Genomic DNA, 20,624 nt, shown 5'->3' on the forward strand with positions numbered 1-20,624 from the left:
TGTCTGTAAAAAACAGTCATGATGGGAACAAGATAACCGCCAGTCTGAAGGAATGGGAGATAACGCGGCTATAAAATGTAGAGACAGGAAAGAGTAACTAAGTCAAAGTGACAAGGCACATTTCTACAGAATTTCTCACTCAATACAACACAATACTTCCTTCAGCAGTGATCACATTCAGTTTAAGCCATGATTAAAATCAGCACACACACACACACACACACACACACACACACACACACACACACACACACACTGACGCATGCACGCGCACGCACGCACGCACACGCGCACACACGCACACGCACACGCGCACGCGCACGCGCACGCACACACACACACACACACACACACACACACACACACACACACACACACACACACACACACACATTTATCAGTTGTTGTTACCTAAGAATACTTGGGTAACAACAATATTTCTACTGCTCAATTTGTGGCAAGCTTGATGTGAAACAGATTTTTGCGGCACCTCCAAACCTGTAGAAGTAAAAACACACACACACACACACACACACACACGCACACGCGCGCACACACACACACACACACACACACACACACACACACACACACACACACACACACACACACACACACACACACACACAGAGAGAGACTTAGACCAAGTCTTTGCCACGGACACATTTATCCGTGTACGGACATATCGATGACCCCTGAAACCGAAGCATGGACGTGGCCAATGGAACAATTGTCCTAGGGGCCTTGACTACCAGGGGGCCACAAGACTGATCAACAATTTACTACTGTATAAATTGTTGGGAAACAATTTTACTACTGAAATTTGTGGGAAACAAAACTAACATCCAACTAAGAGCAGACAAGTAGCCTATTTTTAGGGATAAAAAAATAGTGACATGCGAATAAATGAAATTGTAGTTCATAGACTGTAAATCCTGATAAAATATCTACAGGTCTTTCCTGTGGGTTGAATTGACCCACACAGGGGCGTCACACCAAATTCTGGGCCCCGGGTACAAGGATTCGCTGCGGGCCCCCCATGAATGTTAACTATTGAAAAATAGCAGATATACAAGCTCACAGCGCGGCACCGAGTGCCGCGCTGCGAGCTTGTAGATCTGCTATTTTTGAAAAATTGTGAAAATGTGTGCAAGAAACCCATGTTTCCATGTCAGTGATGCTCAAACTTTTTCATGTGAAGGACCCCCAAGATTATATGAATTTGGCCACAGACCCCCATCTCAAAATATTTAGTTCCAGGGACCCCCCCCCGGAAGCAAAATGTATGAGTTACAAATGTTCGCTTAAAAAATACATATTCAAAGATTTGCACACATTTTCACGACTTTTCAAAAATAGCAGATCTACAAGCTCGCAGCGCGGCACTCGGTGCCGCGCTGTGAGCTTGTATATCTGCTATTTTTCAATAGATAAAGTTATTAGGGCCCCTCCACCTTGGGCCCCAGTAACTCAGTCCCACTTTCCTACCCCTTGTGACGCCCCTGGGTCACCCACACCTTACAACAATGCCATGCACCACCCGACTGCCCGCTCTACGTAGTGGCAAAAGGCCACGCTTACTGTACTTTCCCAATCCGAGCACCCTGATATGATGATATAGGAGTGTTTAATACATTTTTAATTTGAAATAAATATTTATAATGCAAAACACTGTAAGAAAAGCCATAGGCCAGTAGAGACCCTGCCATCTCCCATGCCCCCCCCCCCCCCCCTTAGAGTGAAAAGCATCCATGTGAAAAGCATCCTGCCCTGAGAAATCAGCAATCAGGTGAATGCACACAAACATGTCTTTACTTAAGTATACTGTACTTAAGTATTATTGTGAGGTATTTGTACTTTACTTCAACTCATACATTCCGGCCATGCATTTGAAAATAGATCTACAAGCTCACAAAGGTAGTGATGAGCTTGTAGATCTGCTATTTTCATTATACATTTGAATCGGACATAATGAATAGCCTACTTTTACTTTTTGTAGCCGACTTTAATTTTGATGGCAATACATTTGTACTTTTATTTAATGAATGAATGAATGAATGAATGAATGAATGTATTATTAATTCTACATTGCAGTCTTGATACTTTTACTTGTCAAACATTTGAGTAGACTACTTTTTCAATTTCCACCACTGTGCACACAAACATGTCGCAAACACGCATGCACGCCACGCACACTAGGCTACTCTCAATTTCTGTACGCAAGCGTACATTGGCACGTGTGCGCGCGCACACGCACCCCAGTGCATATACTCAATGTACAGGCTGCTTTCCAAAGCTCCCCGCCCCGCGCCGCGCGTCACTGTCAAGGAGTTCAGTTCACTGGCAGCAGGAACAAGCACATTCTTGGACAACACACTCCACTGGATATGTGAAGTCTTGTGCACCGGGCGCCACACCTGGAGAGAATTTAGGCTTTTGGATTAATAACTTTGACTTTTTGACTGTTTTTTTTTTTTTTTTTTTTTTTTTACTTGATACTGTAGGCTTATTTTCACGGGGGTTATTAGGCCTGTTTGACCACTGGCTATCCGCTGTCCTCCAAAGCCCTTTTCCAACCATGGATAGCTTAATTGATCCGAACAACTTGGGCTCAGTCGTTAATTAGCTGTAGTCCAGCTCTGGCAGGTTTATCTTCATGCCAGGAGATATTGATGATCACATTTCAGGACCATTCTCACCGCTCAAGAAAGATCTTTCGCCGCTTTGAGTTTTCAAAATGAAACGCAGACTTATTGGCCTACCTGGACACTTATAACAGTATGATGACAAATGACTCTTCTTGTTCTTGCGCCTATATTTTGGAATCATGGATTTCAGCCTGATGATCTGTTCTCCTCCACAACGCGACCAGACACCTCGCAGCTACCAGGTTTGAGTTTGACTCGTTTCCTCGGAGAGAGTAGCCTATTGCATTTAATAAAACGCGTGACATTTGCGCTTTTATTTTCAGAGTGCTGTCTGATCCATTAAATCCATGCTGGACTCACTCTGCTGACTATACGGGCGCACACCAAGCGCTCAGCCAGCCCAGAGATAGACTGACTGTCTCCTCTGCAAACAAACATCAGAAAAGACTCAAAGAGCAATGTGGAAGTCCGATGCTTATTAAAGGTAAGCTTTTTTTCCATCTTTGTTATTAAGAGCATTGCTGGCCTAATCTTTTGCATAGGTTTAGAGCAGTGGTTATCAAACCTTTTCATGTCAAGGACCCCCAAATTGACCCTTAGCCCGCGGACCCCCATTTTAAAGAGCCTCATATAGCAAGAGAAGATTAGCCTACAGCTCTAGCAGTGATTCTCAACCACTTTGCATTAGGCTACGGGCCCCCATTTAATGGTATTTCTGTCAAAAAAAAAGTTTAACTCTGAGAGTGTACACTCTAATGCTGCATTCACACTGCAGATATATAGTTGAACGTTTAGCTTGCTTGGTCAATGTAATCTCAATGGAAACCAGCTTTAAAGCTTCCAAACCTTCGTTCTGTATGTCCTGTATCTTTAAAGCTGGTTTCCATTGAGATTACATTGACCAAGCAAGCAAAACGTTCAACTATATATCTGTAGTGTGAATGAGGCATAAGTTACAGCTACCCCATAATGGTCCATGTGGTTCCTATGATTTAGCTGGGGACCTCCTGGAATTCCAACAAGGATCCCTAGGGGTCCCCGGACCCCACTTTGAGAACCACTAGTTTAGAGTTTTTTTTTTCTTCCCTTCTGTTTTTCTTCTTAATTTTTGACTATGCAGATATCATTTTGTTTTAATTAGCCTACCAGGAGTTATAGGCTACTTTTCATTTTGTGCAGCCTTGCTTATCAAAAGTTTGTGATTATATATTAAAAAAATCACACCCGTGTGAAGTGGAGCTGTGTGTGTGTGTGTGTGTGTGTGTGTGTGTGTGTGTGTGTGTGTGGATCATGTGTACCGATTTTTGTGACATTTGAAGAAAATATGTAGGAAAAGGAGCAAAAAGTGTGTTTTGGAGAAAATTCAAGATGGCGGAAAATCTATCATGGCGCAAATGGGCGTGGCCTATATGGGGAGATGCGTCATGACCCAAGGAATCCAGGGAAAAAATATTTTTAATTTTCCGACCTACGGTTCAAGAGTTACAGGCCAAAACGTAAAGTGGGGTGTTATGGCGCCACCATGCGGCCAAATGACACAATTCTTTTTTATTTAATCCTTGAAACCATTATGAACCTCCTCTCCAAGTCTTGAAACTCTAGCCCCTATGGTTTGCGAGAGACAAATAATTGAATGTGAGTTTTTGCGATTGCCATTATAAGTCAATGGGGAAAATTAATTCACTAATACATTAATATCAATTAAACTATTGAACCTTTCTCTTAGCAAGTTACTAGCCCACTATTCCCGAGTAAGCCGGTCGATTTGACATATGGCGCGAGTGTGTGGTGGCAAAACTGTGGGACTAGTAGCGTGCCGAAGTTTAGGAAGTTCAGGCTACATACAGACACACACACAGACACACAGACAGACCCACACGGCCACGTATAGGGAGCCTGTGCTTCACACAGCTCCAAAAAAGCAAAGGCACACAGCTTTGTGATTTTAATAATAGCCTATTGTTATGTTTATCAGTTCAGTTTAAGGGAGAATGAATATAGACATACTGTAGACTACTTGATAGTTTTTATTATTATGACAGTGACAGGTCTCAACAAACAACTCTTCTCAATAACTCTTAAAAATATTTTTGCTATTTTTCAGGGGCATTTTCGTGCAACTCTCAGATCCTGCAGTCCCCAAGCAGACTTTCAATCTTGTACTTACTTCAGATCTTACTGATACAAAAATAATTACAATGAGTATTTTATTTATTTCACTACATAAATAGCCACATTTGTATTTTGTTGGTGTTAAAATATTTGCCCCTCCAGCAGGGCGGAATTTCCATCACCTATATACCGTATGTTACCTTTAGGTTTGAGTTTCCCACCCACACAGTATGATGTAAGAGCAAAATGGCTGCTGAATATCGTCTGTCAGGCAGAAACTTTGGATCTCAAAGTTATAGATTTGTTTGTAGAGTCATACAAGGCTGTCACACAAGACACACTATTTTCACTTGTCTGAAATCATTTTTAAAATGATAAATACAAAACAAATTGTATTGGACATAAAGTTTTCACCCGACAACGACAATACGGTCATTTGGTAGTAGTCATTACAGTCATTACAACACACAAATTGGCATTTAAGTTAGCTACAACCCATATTTTCTAGTAAAATATACAACAGTGAAACTCATTTATTTGTCCAGATTTGTCGAATATGTTCTGTAAGGAAAACATTTTTTGCATGAAACGATGAATGTTAAAATATTGATTTGAACTGTTTAGCCAAAATGTGCCTAATGTTGCAATATAATGTGCAAGACGACCCGTGTTTTAACAATGTTGACTCCCATTCCCTCCAATTCCAAATGTTTACTAAAACTACCCCTTACTATAATTGTACACGCCAAAAATGTGGTAATAGGTAGTGGTAATAGCCCTAATTATAATACACCCCACCAGTTACTTATGTATGTGTAAGATCCCTCTTTTGTGGTAACAAATTGTACTCTGAGGGGGTCATTCTCCCATGACGCATGATGGCCTAGACTCGCAAAGGCCAAGACTGACGTGGGCAAAATTGTTGAAGTGAATTCGACCATGACAAAGCAAAGACAGTCTCAGTGTCCTACCACCTACATTATTTGTCAAATGTTACTGTAATTGAGATAGGCAGTCATGTTTCTTCAAACTCAACAATAGTTCTGTATATCTCTTTAATGCTTGCAAATATCTCTTTGTGTGCACCTTCAGCTCACCGGCATACATCATCAAAAGCGTACTGGAACTGGGGAACGTACTGAGCAGAGGATGCCCTGCTGCAGGGAAGGAGTTGGATGCCTGTTGGTGACGCTGCTTCTGCTGTCTCTCCTCGGCCTGGAGTTCCAGCAGGTCCACGGCAAGCCTTTGCGACACCGCGGCTCACGGCGCCACGCACGATCGCACCACGTGCATCGAGAGCGACAGAATGTCACGTTGGCCATCATACTGCCACAGAAGAACACCGACTACCCCTGGGCCTGGCCCCGCGTCGGGCCCGCCCTGCAGCGGGCCATCCGAATGGTCAACGCCGACGCCACCTTGCTCCCCGACCACCGCCTGACCTACGCCTTTAAGAACAGCGAGGACAAAGACGGCATCTGCTCGGAGTCCATCGCCCCGCTCATGGCAGTGGATCTCAAGTTGGCCTATGACCCGTGGGCCTTCATCGGGCCTGGCTGCTCCTACACCGCCTCCCCCGTGGGCCTCTTCACCACCCACTGGGACGTCCCCATGGTAACGGCCGGTGCCCCGGCTGTGGCTTTTGACGGCGGAGTCTATCCGTCCATCACCAACATAGGCCCGACGCACAAGAAACTCGGCAAGTTCGCCCGCAACATCTGCAGCCACTTTGGCTGGAAGGAACACGTGATGCTCATGTTCAGCGACAATAAGGTGGACGACCGGCCGTGTTACTTTGCAGTGGAGGGCCTCTACCTGGAGTTGAAGAAGGCCAATATCACCATTGAGGAGAGCGTGTTTGAGGAGACCAAAGCTCCGGTGAACTACTCGGAAATGCTGAACGATATCCAGCATGCAGGGCGAGGTGAGTCAACAGACTTTATGAAATGCAGTTAAGTGATTCCCAGGGCTTGAAATAGCTTTGTTTGGTCCAAAGTGCAGCTTATATTCAAGACTACATTATGCACTTCTGGTTGTAATGGGCAACTACCTGGCTGTACATTCCTACCTGAAGCAATATCCCTCAGGTCTTTAGGTCACAGTGATTACAAGCTGTTCTGTGTCAAATGATTGATTGGTAGGTTAATTGACTGGGTGACTTTATTTGAAAAGGTAAGTGAAAGCAATTAGCTTAGTTCTGAACATATATTTACAATATTTCAAAGAAGTGGTGAAATGGAGAAGGAAAATGGGTAAGCCATGCTAAATATATCATATGAAGTTCGTCCAGATGATCAGCCATACAGTACAGTGTGTATGTGGTGCAAATACATTTGAGTATATCATTACCGTCTGTATATCCCCTTCAGTTTTCACCTGAAGGTCTTTTGATGAATAACTGAACGAGATTAGAAAATTGGCCACAGTATAGTGATCTTTGATACAGACTTGACATACAGTTAGTATGAATAGGTTACTTGTCTTATGGTCCTATTGTTTCATGTCCACATTAACCAGTTAATGTATGCATACATGAACACCATGCAATGAGTAAATATGCACACTGACTGCTCAATGCAGACATTTACCGTCTTCCCACCTTGACCTTTAAACCTTACAGTTAAATTACTCTATACTGCTCCTACCAGGAGACAAAACACAGCCTTTCTGTTATCTTACTGGACCACAATGTAACAAATTAATCAAGATTGTCCTTGCACATTATGAGTTGCCTGTCACAACAGAACCACGCCTGCATGCACAAACATACACACATGCACAGTTCTGTGCAACCATTAACACGTGCATTGCACATTATGCACTCTAGAAATCATATTAAAAGGACACAAGCAAGATGTACAAGTACATTTATGTTAAACCATTTAGTCGATTGTCCGTTCAGTGGCACAGTTTTAACGAGACATTTTGTGCTCTTGTGAGAGTGTGTTTGTGCGTCACCCGCTGTTTCTGGTTTCCCTATCGCGTGGCCATCTCACCGTACAATTTGTGACCCCCCCACCACCCATCCCCCTGAGCTGGATCGGCAGTGTGGCTTGTTAGCCAGGGCATTAGCTTTTGATCCTTGCTGCAGGGCACCATCACAGAGACCAGCCTGAGCCAGAAATATGAGCCCCAATCGATGAGCTCCACAGGCCAGACGGCTCAGAGCTGTAAATGGTGGTGTGCCCTGAGGACAAGATGGAAAGTCAGCATCAGTGAATGATGCAGCAGATTTCTACAATGCATGCAAGACGTGATTGGGAAAATCACTTTCTATAGGGCAATGCAATTGGAAAACAAAAGGAAAGGTTAAAACTGAATGAAAAATACCCCAAAATGTCTTCTAATTACTTTCTGAAAATCGTATGTTTCTTTGTCTGTTGCCCAAAGTTTTTAATGTATTTGACCGCAGACCCCCATATCAAAATATTTTGATAGACTTCAGTTAAAAATATTTGCTTTAAAATAATATAGAGTATATTCAAAGATTTGCAAAATTTTCAAGTTTCTTTTCAAAAATAGCAGATCTACATGAGCTTGTATATCTGCTATTCTTGTATAGCCAAAGTATAAAGAATAATGGTTTTCTTAATGGCTTAAAAAAAATGATTTGTTACTAACTCAACCTGTTCCGCTTAAATCTACTGCTACAGTCCAGAACATCTTTAACATATTGAAACCATTCTTTTACATGGATTTGAGTGAGCACAAATCAACCCATGTTTGGTCTGCTGCTTCCTTTTGCCGTAAAAGGGTCTCTTTGCCAGTTGAAAGCACAAACAAATAGACAAGCTTTCAACAGGTTCTCAATGAGCTGGCTTTCTCTTGTTCCCACACGGTAGAAAAACCTCTCCTGACAGGACATTTATTAACAGAGGTCAAGAGCCCTGTTGCCGTATATGGAAACCACAGCCAGCCTATCAGATCTGTAGGTATTTCCTGATAAACAGACTACATTAGGGCTAATGTATTTTAGTCTATTGTGATTCACATTCTGCATTTTTTTTTTTTTTTAAAGATTTGTTTTTGGTCTTTTTGCCTTTATTGGATAGGACAGTAGACTGACAGGAAATGGGGGAGAGACAGGGAGTGACATGCGGCAAAGGTCGCTCGGATCGGGAATCGAACCGGCGACGCCGACAGGCATTGATGCCGAAATGGCAATGCCTATATGGTATGCGCCTGGTCCACTAGGCCACCAGGCGCCCACATTCTGCATTTTTAACTGGTGCGCTTACATACAATACATGTACAAGTGTCAGTAAGCTTAAAATCCTAGGTTGCCAACTTGTCTGAATAACCAATAATGAGTCCTGCCACAGTGCTCTGTTGACAAATGCCTTATGCCTTTGTTCCTATCACATGCATGCAGTCATATAATTTGATCTAATTTGTAGCCATTGTTTTGATAATTATTGTACAACAGACTTCTTGCTTTTACAAGAAGTGATGCATCAGAGCTGGGTGTGAGCATGCATGTGTGCGTGCGCGCTCTGGAAGGTCCTTCATTCTGTGACATAATTCTAGTACTGTATGAAATGAGTTATTTTATTACATTATTGCATTACATTTAAACATTATTTCCCAACAATGTGCAACGGAACATTTCACTGACTTGAAGAACATTTCCTATTTTGGAGCTAGCCAGTGCTTTTGCAATCCTTGATTTTCACAACCCTAATGGAGTGGGCCAGTTGCTGAAATATGACATTTACTGTAGTGAGCCAATATGACATCTGGAATGTTTATAAGGTTTGCAATGTGCGCTGGACAAACATCAAGTGTTGGGCGTTGGGAGCCTAAATGTTGGCAGTTGAGGTGCTCTGTGGCTCATAGCAGAAGACTGGCTTTGCTTGATCAAACCAGAATTTGAAGCAGAGAAATGCATCAAACAGCATGCGAGCACACACACACACACACACACACACACACACACACACACACACACACACACACACACACACACACACACACACACACACACACACACACACACAGTTACTTCTTTAAAATGAAATCAGACAGATTAACTTTAAATTAACCCATTTTAGAGCAATAGCCTTTATTTTCTGGTATTAGAAAACAGAGACCTCATTGCTAGTAGTTAGTTTCTATATTTGGTCACCTGTATGGATTTATACTCTGAGTCTCTGACTATAGTACAGTATGTGACACCGAAACAACAGTAATATTCATTATATCTTATGCCATTTTAATATCTTATAAGTCACATCTATATCTACCAGTTAGCCAACCGGCTAGTTGATGTGTTGAAGTGCCCCTGAGCAAGACCCCTAAAGGCATAGTTTTGTACTTTTTCTGGTTTTCATGTGTCTATGAGTTTGACAGTAGTACTGCAGTGATTAGATGACATCATATAATCATCCCCTCCCCTTTTACCATTCACCCAACAATGTGGGGGTGGCTAACTTCAGCTGGGTCACCAAACACCTGACAACAGGCTTACTAAATGAACTGGTGGGTGTGGCCACCTAAAAACCTAATTGTCTCCACCACCCCAATTCACCCTTTGTCAAGTCCCGCCCGTTGTCCCGCCCCTCTTCACACCCATTGGTTGCTGTGTCTTGGTGGGACATTCGGTGGGACACTCCATCCACTACCATTGTAATTCAGTTGCTTCGTATTGTTATTCTGTGTATTCAATTCTAATTTCAAACTTGGTTTCAGTAAAATGGAGCTGTTCAGTGGCAGTATAGTGACTCAGCATGTTTTTAAATGTTTGTATTTCTCCAAAAATTATGTTTTAGCAAATTCAACATAAAAAGGCGGAACCAGGGGGGGACAAGGCAGATAGAGCCTGCTGGTTGGTCAGTCAGGGACCAACCAGAAGGCTTACAAAGGGTGAATTGTATGCACCACTACCCATGCAGTGTGCATATTATTTGTGGTGGTAGTCTACATTTCATTAAAGGGGAATGTAGTCATTAATACACCTTAGAGGAGTTGTGTGGAAATAGAAAAAAAGTTCCCCCTCTTCTGTGTTGCCTAGAACTGGAGGATTAATTTTGGGGTTTGTATTGTAAAGTACAACGGTGTGATGTCATCACATTGTACTTTGCAATACAAACCCACAAGCACAGGCTTGCTAATCTGTGGTGGAGCGACGCTGCCTTCCTATAATGCAGGTCAAGGGGATGGAAGAGGTGTTTCAAGAGGGCTTGTGCACTCTGCCGATGCTTTATGCAGAACTTAATGGAGAGTGTTGACAGCATGGCGAGGGGAGGTTAATGCGGAAACAATTATAAATGTGATGTAAAGATTTTTCCTGTTCTTACCCTCAGTGGAATGGTCTGTGTCAGTGGTTCCCAAACTCTTAAGAAATGTTATGACTCCAGTCTAAATGGGTTACCCTTCCCCTACATTCATGGGGGCCTGCAGTGAATCCTTGTACCCAGGGCCCAGAATTTGGTGCGACACCCCTGTTGACACTTGCCTTGTGGGTGCTGCTGATCCGCCTTTTAGCATTGACTTGGACATTTATTGTGTTAAATGGGTTAATTGTGAATTGTGGGAGTTTTCAGAGTGGATATGAGTGCGTTGCACAATTCCACCCTGATTTCCCCGGCACATTTCATGTGATGAAAAACATCTATACAGAGAAATACAGAGCAATGCCCCCAGGTGTATGAAAATGTCATTTTCAGGATCCTCTGTCAACAGCAGCGTTAACCGAATTGAGTCCAAAAAAGAAGAAGCTAATAATCTCCTCAAATGTGTTCCTCCCAAAACGCAATACAAAAGTGGTTAATCTTTTTGCAGATCTTGTTGTTTCCCCCTGGATCATTCTTAGTTTCGTCATTACCCCTTAGTTGCAGTTTGATTAGCTATTAGACAGCTAACTGTGGCAAATTGCAACAAGATTGTTGAATGAGTGTCCAGATGCTCTCTGGGGTCCATTTGTGCTCTCTCTCTCTCTCTCTCTCTCTCTCTCTCTCTCTCTCTCTCTCTCACTCTCTCTCTCACACACACACACACACACACACACACACACACACACACACACACACACACACACACACACACACACACACACACAATTAGTGTCCATTAGTATGGAACAGTAGACTCTTAAAGAGCTAATTTTCAGCAGCATATTATAACTGAGGGTAGTAGGCCTGTCACAATTATTATTGTCTCCACCAGCCGAAAGGCATGGGGAGAGACAATGTTTTCACCTCCGTCCGTCCGTCCTTGCGTGCGTGTGTCTGTCCATCCAGTTTGTTACCTGCTAATCTCCTGGGCAGTTGGCCCGGTTGCTGCCAAACACGCTCCCTGGATGCCAATTCAGCAAAACTAACTTTTGGCCAGTAATACTACAGATTTTGTCCAAAAATCACGCAAATCGGTAGACAGCATCTCTACAGTCATGTGATCGACATGGATCTGTCCGATTTCCATATTTCATCCTGATTGTCTAAAACTGGCTTCCAAAATTTGCAGGATTGGTCCGTTTTGAATAAAATGCCTGAAATCACGAACGCAGTGTGCGATTTTGTTGAAATTGTGCATGCACATTCCCAATAGGCAGAGGAATAAATGTCACTTTAAAAATTTCAACTCAGCCTCATGGTGGCGCTATAACAGGCGATTTCGTGTTGTTACCTATAATTCCACTGACCAGTGTACCACTTTGTATGTGCACTCCCTAGAGGCGAAGGAAAAACCTTTGCCCTGCAGTTTTCATATCTGACTTTTAAAGCGCCACCAGGGCCGACTTATGTTTACTTTTTTTTTAAATACATTTTTTTAAAACATTTTCCTATTATTCCTTGAGATTTTATCCAAAAATCGTGCAAATCAGTACACAGTATCTCTATCCACGAGTTTCCAACGCCCCATAGTGCATTGCATAGACGCTGTACCGAGCTTCTGGTGCCGCAGCCGAGTGTGATTTACAAGCTCACAACAGGCTGCATCTGCGACGCGACGTGAGCTTGTATGTCTGCTGTTAAACCGGAAGTGTGGTCCAAACAGGTCCAAATAATCTCCAGTAAACTCCCGCAGAAACAGGTGGATAGTCATGTGATCAAGACGGATCTGTCCGATATTTCATATTCCATCCTAAATGGCTTCCAACGTTTGCAGGATTGGTCCATTTTGAAAAAAAAAATATTTAAATCATGAACACAGCTTGTGATTACATAGAAATTCTGCACGCGCATTCCCACTAGGTTAAAGCTTTACATATATTGTGCATTACATTCACCCCCCATTCACGCACACATTCATACACCGGTGGCGGAGGAAACCATGCAAGGCACCAACCTACTCACCGGGAGCAATTAGGGGTTCAGAGTCTTGCTCAAGGACTCTTCAACATTAACTCAGGGGGAGCCCGGATTCGAACTGGGAACCCTTCGGGAACCCTTCGTGCTCTAATAACGGTTTCTCTACCCTTGAGTTATGCCGCAGTATAGAGACCAGGATTACTGCATGTTTGCCCTTTTGTCAACTCGCACCTAGGGTATGGGCACTGATGACCTAGAGAGAAACGGACTTGGAGAGCGTCACTGAAGGTGAATCGAACCTAGGACCTTCTAGCTTTGAGGCGACAGCACTCACTGCACCACCATGCCCCATGGCCTTTCACAATTTTTACATAATCGTCTAATCGCAATTATTTGACATAATCGCAATTATTTGACATAATCGACATAATTATTTTGGCAAATATGTCGGCCGTCGGTTGGATCAATTCTCCCAATGACGAATGCCTGCACAATCTATATTGCAGTCTCTATAATTGGCAGCAACAATTGTAACCAAAAACCTTATGTTGTAAGCCATGTTGGGTTATCATGATTATACAACAGAGAACTTCAATGCATTCCAAAGTGGCATTCCAAATCAATTGTGTTATAAATCAACATACTGTACTTCATTGTACGATGAAAAGCTAAAATAGCAGGTCTAAAGTATATATTCTCACCATAATGTCACACCGTACAGGGAGGGAAGCAAGACTGAAAGTGGTTAATGTCTGTCTGCTTTACCTTTAAGACCACGTCTACCTTTCTTCCATGTGAAAAGCAACCAGTGTGACAGAACAGGCTATCATAGGCTAACAGCCAAAGGCCTTTGGCAGCATCTCTAGGTAGCTTTATCTTGTGCTGAAAAGTAGCATAAATTGGTTAGCCTCAGCACAACAAGCGATATTCCTCACTGCCTCCATTTCTACTCTCCTAAAATAACCTTTTGGTTCAGATCCAACTACACCCAGTCTTCCACAATCAATTCATATTCATTAATGTAATTCAATTTATTTCCTAACTCCACTGTTAAAAGGAACATTCACGATTGACTGATATTTATTTCCAGATAATCGTGACAATAGGCCCGGCACCACCGAAAGGGGGCATCGACTACACTCGGACCGTTACGCCCCCTCAGTCAGAACGGAAAAAGGATTCAAATTTTAAAAATGGCCTGATACAACTCACAATACCTAAGTGTGTCTGATCCGTTTTAACATTCTGCTTTTGTTGGTACCATAAAATAAATGATAAACGAGAGCAAGTCAGGCATTGAGTCTGACATTTTTGTTGAAGAGATGGCTCTGTTTGCCTAAAGGAAAGAGACCTGACAGTCTTATGAGCTCAACGATAAATTACAATGAGAAGGTCCCTCACAGCAGCCTCAGCTGCCCAAAATAAGTCTTCATTTTTTCAGCCCTGCTGTGCTGTCTTTTCCGTTCTCTCGCTCCAACCTGACTCCTCAGTGCTGTGTTAATCATGTGTATTTTTGGACAGGATTTCCTAATCAAGGAGCAAAGTAGCATACGTCTCCACATGGGGTATATACTGTAGCATCAGCCGCATGTTCTGCCTGAAAACGCTTCATCATTCATCTACAAAGCCCATTGTCTCTTGCCTATAATAGGCCAATTTAAAACAAAGATGCAGAATGGATTTTGTCTTTATCCACTATCTTTCTTGTCATCCAGTTTTGTAATGTGTGTATAAAAAGGTTGTTAGCACAATCAAGAAATTATCTCCTTTTATTAGGCATAGGTAATGACACTTTAGGTGAACAGTAGAACACTAGTAGCGAGGTGATGCTGTTCACGGGAAATATATAAATGTTGCAAAGAAAAAAAGTGGTCACACAGCGATGCAATAACCTTTTTTATTTTACCAACATTTCGACACAATATACGGTAGGTCTTCTTCAGGGTATTATTATACTGTAGGTTAACTTTTTTGAAAATATGTTGTTTTTAATGTTAGACATTTCAACGTGGCCACAGGTTGTGGGCTTGTAGATCACCTATGGCTGTAAGACAAAGTATAAAATAGATCTTAAGTGATTGAATCGTGGATGGAACAAAGGGTACAAATGACGCAAAAGGCCCATTAATTAATCATCGGTTTATTTGATCGGATGTTTATCAAGCAATTACTGTGTGCTCTTTTGCCTTCACAGTTCAGCAGTCAAATCGTAAAACAACATGAGCTTTTAATGCAATTAACATGCCTCAATTACAATGCCCTGGCAGTTGTTAAAAAAGTTAACGCAGGAACGAAGGGACGAAAGAGGAGAAGAGGAGCTTCGAGCTCCAACAGATTCAGTGACCGTGGAGATAACTGTAGGCTGTGAATGGAAACTAATTAGATTTACAAAAATTTAGTTCATAAGCACAGTGTCAACAGAGCGGTAACTCAAACATTCACTGACGTCAGTCTTCTCCTCGCCGTGACCTCTTCGCCCCGCAGCCACGACTTCCCAAAAGAGGGTGATGTCAGATCCCGTAGAGCCGCCATCCTCCAAACTACCTCATCTCATGTCGCCATGGTTGCCGGACGGGCAAGCGACCATGCTGAACAAATCTATCCACAACACCGTGCTGTAGCCTTCTTTTCGTTCTCCTTGCCTGTTCCTGTCCATCTGGCAATAGTTAAAGATTAATATGCTGGAATCCCAAAGCCAAGAAAGCGGCGGAGGCAGTGAGCGCATGCAGTAGTATATGGCTGGTGGCTCTGTTAAGTGCAAGGTCACAGGTTTGATTCCAGCCAAGAGCGAGTCCTTAAGCAAGACAGTGATTCACGGCCTGCTAAATCATTTCAATTTTGATGTACTGTAGCTAAGTGCAACTTTGGGCGACCTTGTAAAAGGCGTGGCATGGAGTCACACAGTTGTGGCTGGGGATGAGAAATGGGGGGCAGCTTGCCATTCAGTTTCATCCGGATTAACACTTTAGTGATAGAGTAAAATGTGTCATTTGCGGTATCTGTTCTTATCTCCATCAATTTGTATACCTTCTCAGTAGTTGTCCAGGTAGTATTAACTGTGTCAGCATGCCTGTACAGAACTGTTTTCATTCTCAAGGTTGCATCTGAAACAGAGTCCTACATCATTATACTTTGGTTTATATGAATGTATTTTGCCCACTTACTGTGCTCACAGCTGGAGGACAGTGTCAATATTCTCTATTCTTATGATCAAAAAGCATATATTCTCTATTCTTATGATCAAAAAGCATACTTGCGCATGAGCTGCATGACTTGCATGAGCATGTTATAGTCTTCTATATATACTGTAGGCTTTTGTACATTTGTTGTTAAGGATAGCATAAATTGTAGTTAATAATTAGATTTTCTTTATTTAACTCAGTTACAGTACTGCCGTCTGACGAGTTATTTTGAATGGTCCAGTCCGCCATGTGACAAGTTTGATGAGTTCCTTATTTTGACACTGGATGGCGCTGTTTGCTAGCTTATGGGACACCAGTTATAACCGGGTTAACGGGAAGATCACCTGACATGATGTCATTGACATTTTAAGATTCTTCTTTAGGAAGATGAGAACATTTTGCCATTTTTAGATCTTTAACACAGTTCTACTGCCAGATTTATTATTTATTTATTGGGGCTGGTGCCAGTAAAAAGCAGCTTACCTTTGTGATGTTATAGAAAAAGATCTATTCATTATTTCCAAAACATTTCTTTTTTTAATTTTAATTTATTATATGTGTACTTTAGCCAAGCTGGCGGCAGAGGGCAGCCTTATGCAAAGAATGCGTGTGAATTGGGCCGTTCCGCTTGCCGTCGTTCAGAGCATAGAAATGCTTAATCTAGATCAGGTCCAGAGAACAGCCAGGAAGTGAATTGAACATCATTGATGTTTATGTGTGGTGGAGATTTGAAAGCAGCATTACTGGAAATGTTTTTACTGTACACACCCGCGCGACCCCTTATCAGCTTACAGTCATCAGACAAGGTAAAAGAACGAGCGTTCGTATTGGCAACGAGCTGGGTTCAAAATTGGGGCGAAAGGAACGTCCAAAGCGGTAAAAGAGTTAAAGGGGATGACCACCCATTTTCAACAATCAACTATATCATTTATATATGTTAATGTTGGTGATTGAATATTAGCCCAAGTTTCTGCCGAGGTGAAAATGTCCCATTCAGATGTATGGGGAGCCGGGCTACATTTTACCAGTGTAAGCGTTATGACAGTAATATTAATATCAATATTAATACAAATATTAATATTAATAATAAAAAATATTTTTTTCACAAAATGATGAAAAATATATTTTTTTCTTCTCGTTCACTGTTCGAAACGTAGATTCTTTATATTAGCCTAGGCATTTAAGATTCCAGTACCAATCACATTGATTCAAAACACACAGAAAGAACGTCACTGTCCACACTGTTTCGCTTAAGGTTAAAATATGAAAAAGTGATTTATTATAAAAATCATAAAATGTACATTCAGACTAGCATAACTATGTCTGATTCTTCAAGCAAAAGATAGATAATAGGTTCCTAGGGAAGTAGTAGGCATAGTATTTAAAAAACTGTCAAATTGTTGTACAAAATAGATGGCAGACTACTGTACAGTATTATTCAGTTTTGCATAGCGTTCCCCAAAACATATAAATCAAACAATTACCAAAAGAAAAGAAATAAAAGAAATGAAATAATAGAAGATCATTAAACATTCGATATCTAATCCTACTCTGCGTTGCCAATGACACATGTAAACACACACTGCCTTACTTTAGAGGGTCCGTCTGCGTCACGTGTTTGGGAGTAGGAGGAGAAAGAGCGAGGGTTGGTTGCTAGCGTAGCAGCCTAGCATGTGCTGGAAGGTCGGCCATTGCAGCAGGGCGTTGGCTGTGTCATCGCCATGAGGTCTGACCATGCGGCTTGGATGGAGGCAGCCATCTTTGAGAGCCACAGGAAGTAGCGTGTGCAGAGCAGGATGGAGAGGCACCCCCCGCTGGCTGGAGGAGGCGCTTGCTCAGGAGCAGGAGATCCTGCTGCTGTTGAGTGGGAGTCACCCACGTCTGTTGTCTTCACCGCTGGAGGAGATGCTGGTGAGGTGACAGGGGATCCTGGAATTCCACCCTGTGGTTGTTGAGAGATGTTGTCACAGGCGAGAGCGCTGCATGCTCCAATCACCTGGTCTGGATAGCAGTGTATTTGCCTGCTTGTTGATGAGCCCAGGGGATCCTGGGAACCCTGTGTTGGTAGAGCTGCAGAGGACAGTCTTGTCCCCTCTGTTGTTGAGAGAGAGTCGTGGTCACCAGGGCGTGGCAGCCCCTGGTGGCTGAGTAGTCTTTAGCCCTACTGTCCTGTTGTTTTCTGTTCAGTGATGTTTTTGCAAGAGCGAGAGCTGTGATCACCAGGGCATGACAGCCCCCGGTGGGTGAGTGGTCTTTAGCCCTACTGTTCTGTTGTTATTTGTTCAGGAGCATTTTTGGAAGAGAGAGAGAGAACCAGGAAATGGCCTTTTAAAGTCCGGAGGTGTGGCCTCTCTGTTAGGCCCGCATGAGTAGGAGTCGAAACATAGTCTTTTTGTCACCTCCTTCCTAAAATGAAGTGAAATTAACTTTTCCCTGTTAACCTCTAAAGAACGTGATTTTCGTACATTTGACCAGATATTTGTAATCATCATTATTTTAGACATGTGGAGGTATCAAACATCATTATCCTGTATCGTGCAGAGAGTGCTTGAGTTAAAACATCAATTAGCCAGAGAAATACCCAATTGCATCATGCCAAATTGGTATATAGTTGGCGTACATCATTTGGCAATACAACCATGGTGTTTAATGTTATAAATGTCATTTTGTTAAGCGGTTATGGTCACATTCCATGTTTTCCATTGTTCCTCATTTTGTCTGTGTGGCCCATACTGTGGTGCATGAGGATGCGTGTGGGTCTGTGGGGCAGTTTTTTATCAAGATCGGCAGGGTAATAAAACACTATACTGGCACTTTGGAATGTGGTGTTGGGTGACACCATGGAGTAGAGAGTCAATATCTCTTTTGGGGGAAGAAGGGTACATTCAACCGGTCCTAACACAAAGGGTCCATTTGGTTGAATATGAGTTATGAATACAATTCATAACTTTAACGTGTCCATATCTAGCTTTCAGGCTACACCAGAGAGCCGACGTCACTGGTCACGTCTCACGTGGGGGGCACTTGGGCTAATATTCACTCATCAACATTACAGTAACATATATAAATTATATAGTTGATTGTTGAAAATGGGTGGTCATCCCCTTTAAGTGGCTATTACTGCCCACCAAAGCTGTGGGTCCTGGCGGAGATCTGCGCACTGAGGAGCAGACTTTTCTAGTGAAGGCAAATCAATTCTACAGGGCTCAGGCCTTCAGTTAATCCTTGCCTTCACGTTCTCATACATCGCAGGCAACACATTTGAGCTCAAATTCTGCTTGGCACTTTATGAAATGATTCTGGAATGCTAATTAACTGTTATAATCAAGTATTCTCTACCACCACTGAAAAGGGTTGCATGTTATGTCGGCCTGCCAGGCAAATGATGTGTGAGTTTTTGAAGCGGTGAAAACCGCTTCCAATGAGTGGCTTTGTGTGTATCACGCCCATATATGGTCATTTTAGTCCAGAATGAACAGGCTTTTTCAAAAACACAATGTATGTCACCTCATGTCCATATATGGTCACTCCAGGCCAGAATGAACAGGTTTTTCCTGTCCCGTACGTGCAAAATATCAGTCCAGAATGAATAGACTTTTTCAAAAAGCAAAATGTGTGTCCCATGTCCATATATGGTCATTTCAGTTCAGAATGAATAGGCTTTATCTGTCCTGTACGTCCAGAATATGTGTGCGGTGTCCCTCCCGGTCAGATGAAAAGATACTTTGAGGATTGGTCAAGCTTCACATGATAATTTGGCCTTCAGGTTTTATCTGTCTTGTACATGCAATAGGTCTCACCTATTGCAGCAATGACAAATAGCCGCATAAGAGCAAAAGAAAAGGCACAATAAGAATATACAGATGCTAACAGAATGGTAAAAGGAGCATTAAGGCAGACAAGAGTAAATACATTGAAAATCTAGCAGAAGTTGAAAAATTTAGTAGGCCACAAAGATAACAGAAACTGAAATAATTATAGAGGGACGCAGTTGACAAACAACTAAGAGACCAGCAAGCAGGACTTTTTATATATTTTTTTAAAACCTATTATACCGGCTGTCATACCGGCTCTCCAGACAATTCTATACTAAGATTCACCGCTTCACTTCGAACCGAGGTTTGATTTTTCATTGTTGGCTGTCTTATTTTTACCGGACTTATGTGGAAATGAAAGGTAATACAGACTGGACACCACAATGCAACACTACAAACTCGTCTGTCAGGAGTGGAGGCTCCTCTTTCCCTGTCGGATTCACGCATGCACAGGAAACAGTGCCTCGTTGCTTTCCTCGGACATGCGAAAGCGAGAATCACCATACAGCTTTTTTTTTAGGTATGGCTCACCTGGTAATAAGACAGAGGAGCTGGAGGGTGTTTGGTTCAGTTGGCCTTAGGGTAAGCTAGGGACCACAGGCAAGGGAGAGCTGCCAG

At 42.4% G+C, this 20,624-nt stretch overlaps 1 protein-coding gene across 1 annotated transcript in view; it reads left to right on the top strand.

Moving 5' to 3' along the window:
- The first annotated feature begins 3,002 nt into the window (after nucleotides 1–3,002).
- LOC308301474 (atrial natriuretic peptide receptor 1-like) overlaps nucleotides 3,003–20,624 on the top strand; it is an 89,557-nt gene continuing 71,935 nt past the window's right edge. Inside the window, exons 1-2 of the mRNA XM_080745472.1 lie at nucleotides 3,003–3,132; nucleotides 5,853–6,684. Of these exons, the coding sequence (XP_080601598.1) occupies nucleotides 5,910–6,684 (775 nt within the window). The 5' untranslated portion in view covers nucleotides 3,003–3,132; nucleotides 5,853–5,909. The remainder of the gene's footprint in view (nucleotides 3,133–5,852; nucleotides 6,685–20,624) is intronic.

The sequence above is a fragment of the Nannobrachium achirus genome, assembly GCF_963921795.1.
Source record: "Nannobrachium achirus genome assembly, chromosome: 2".
Classification (NCBI taxonomy): domain Eukaryota; kingdom Metazoa; phylum Chordata; class Actinopteri; order Myctophiformes; family Myctophidae; genus Nannobrachium; species Nannobrachium achirus.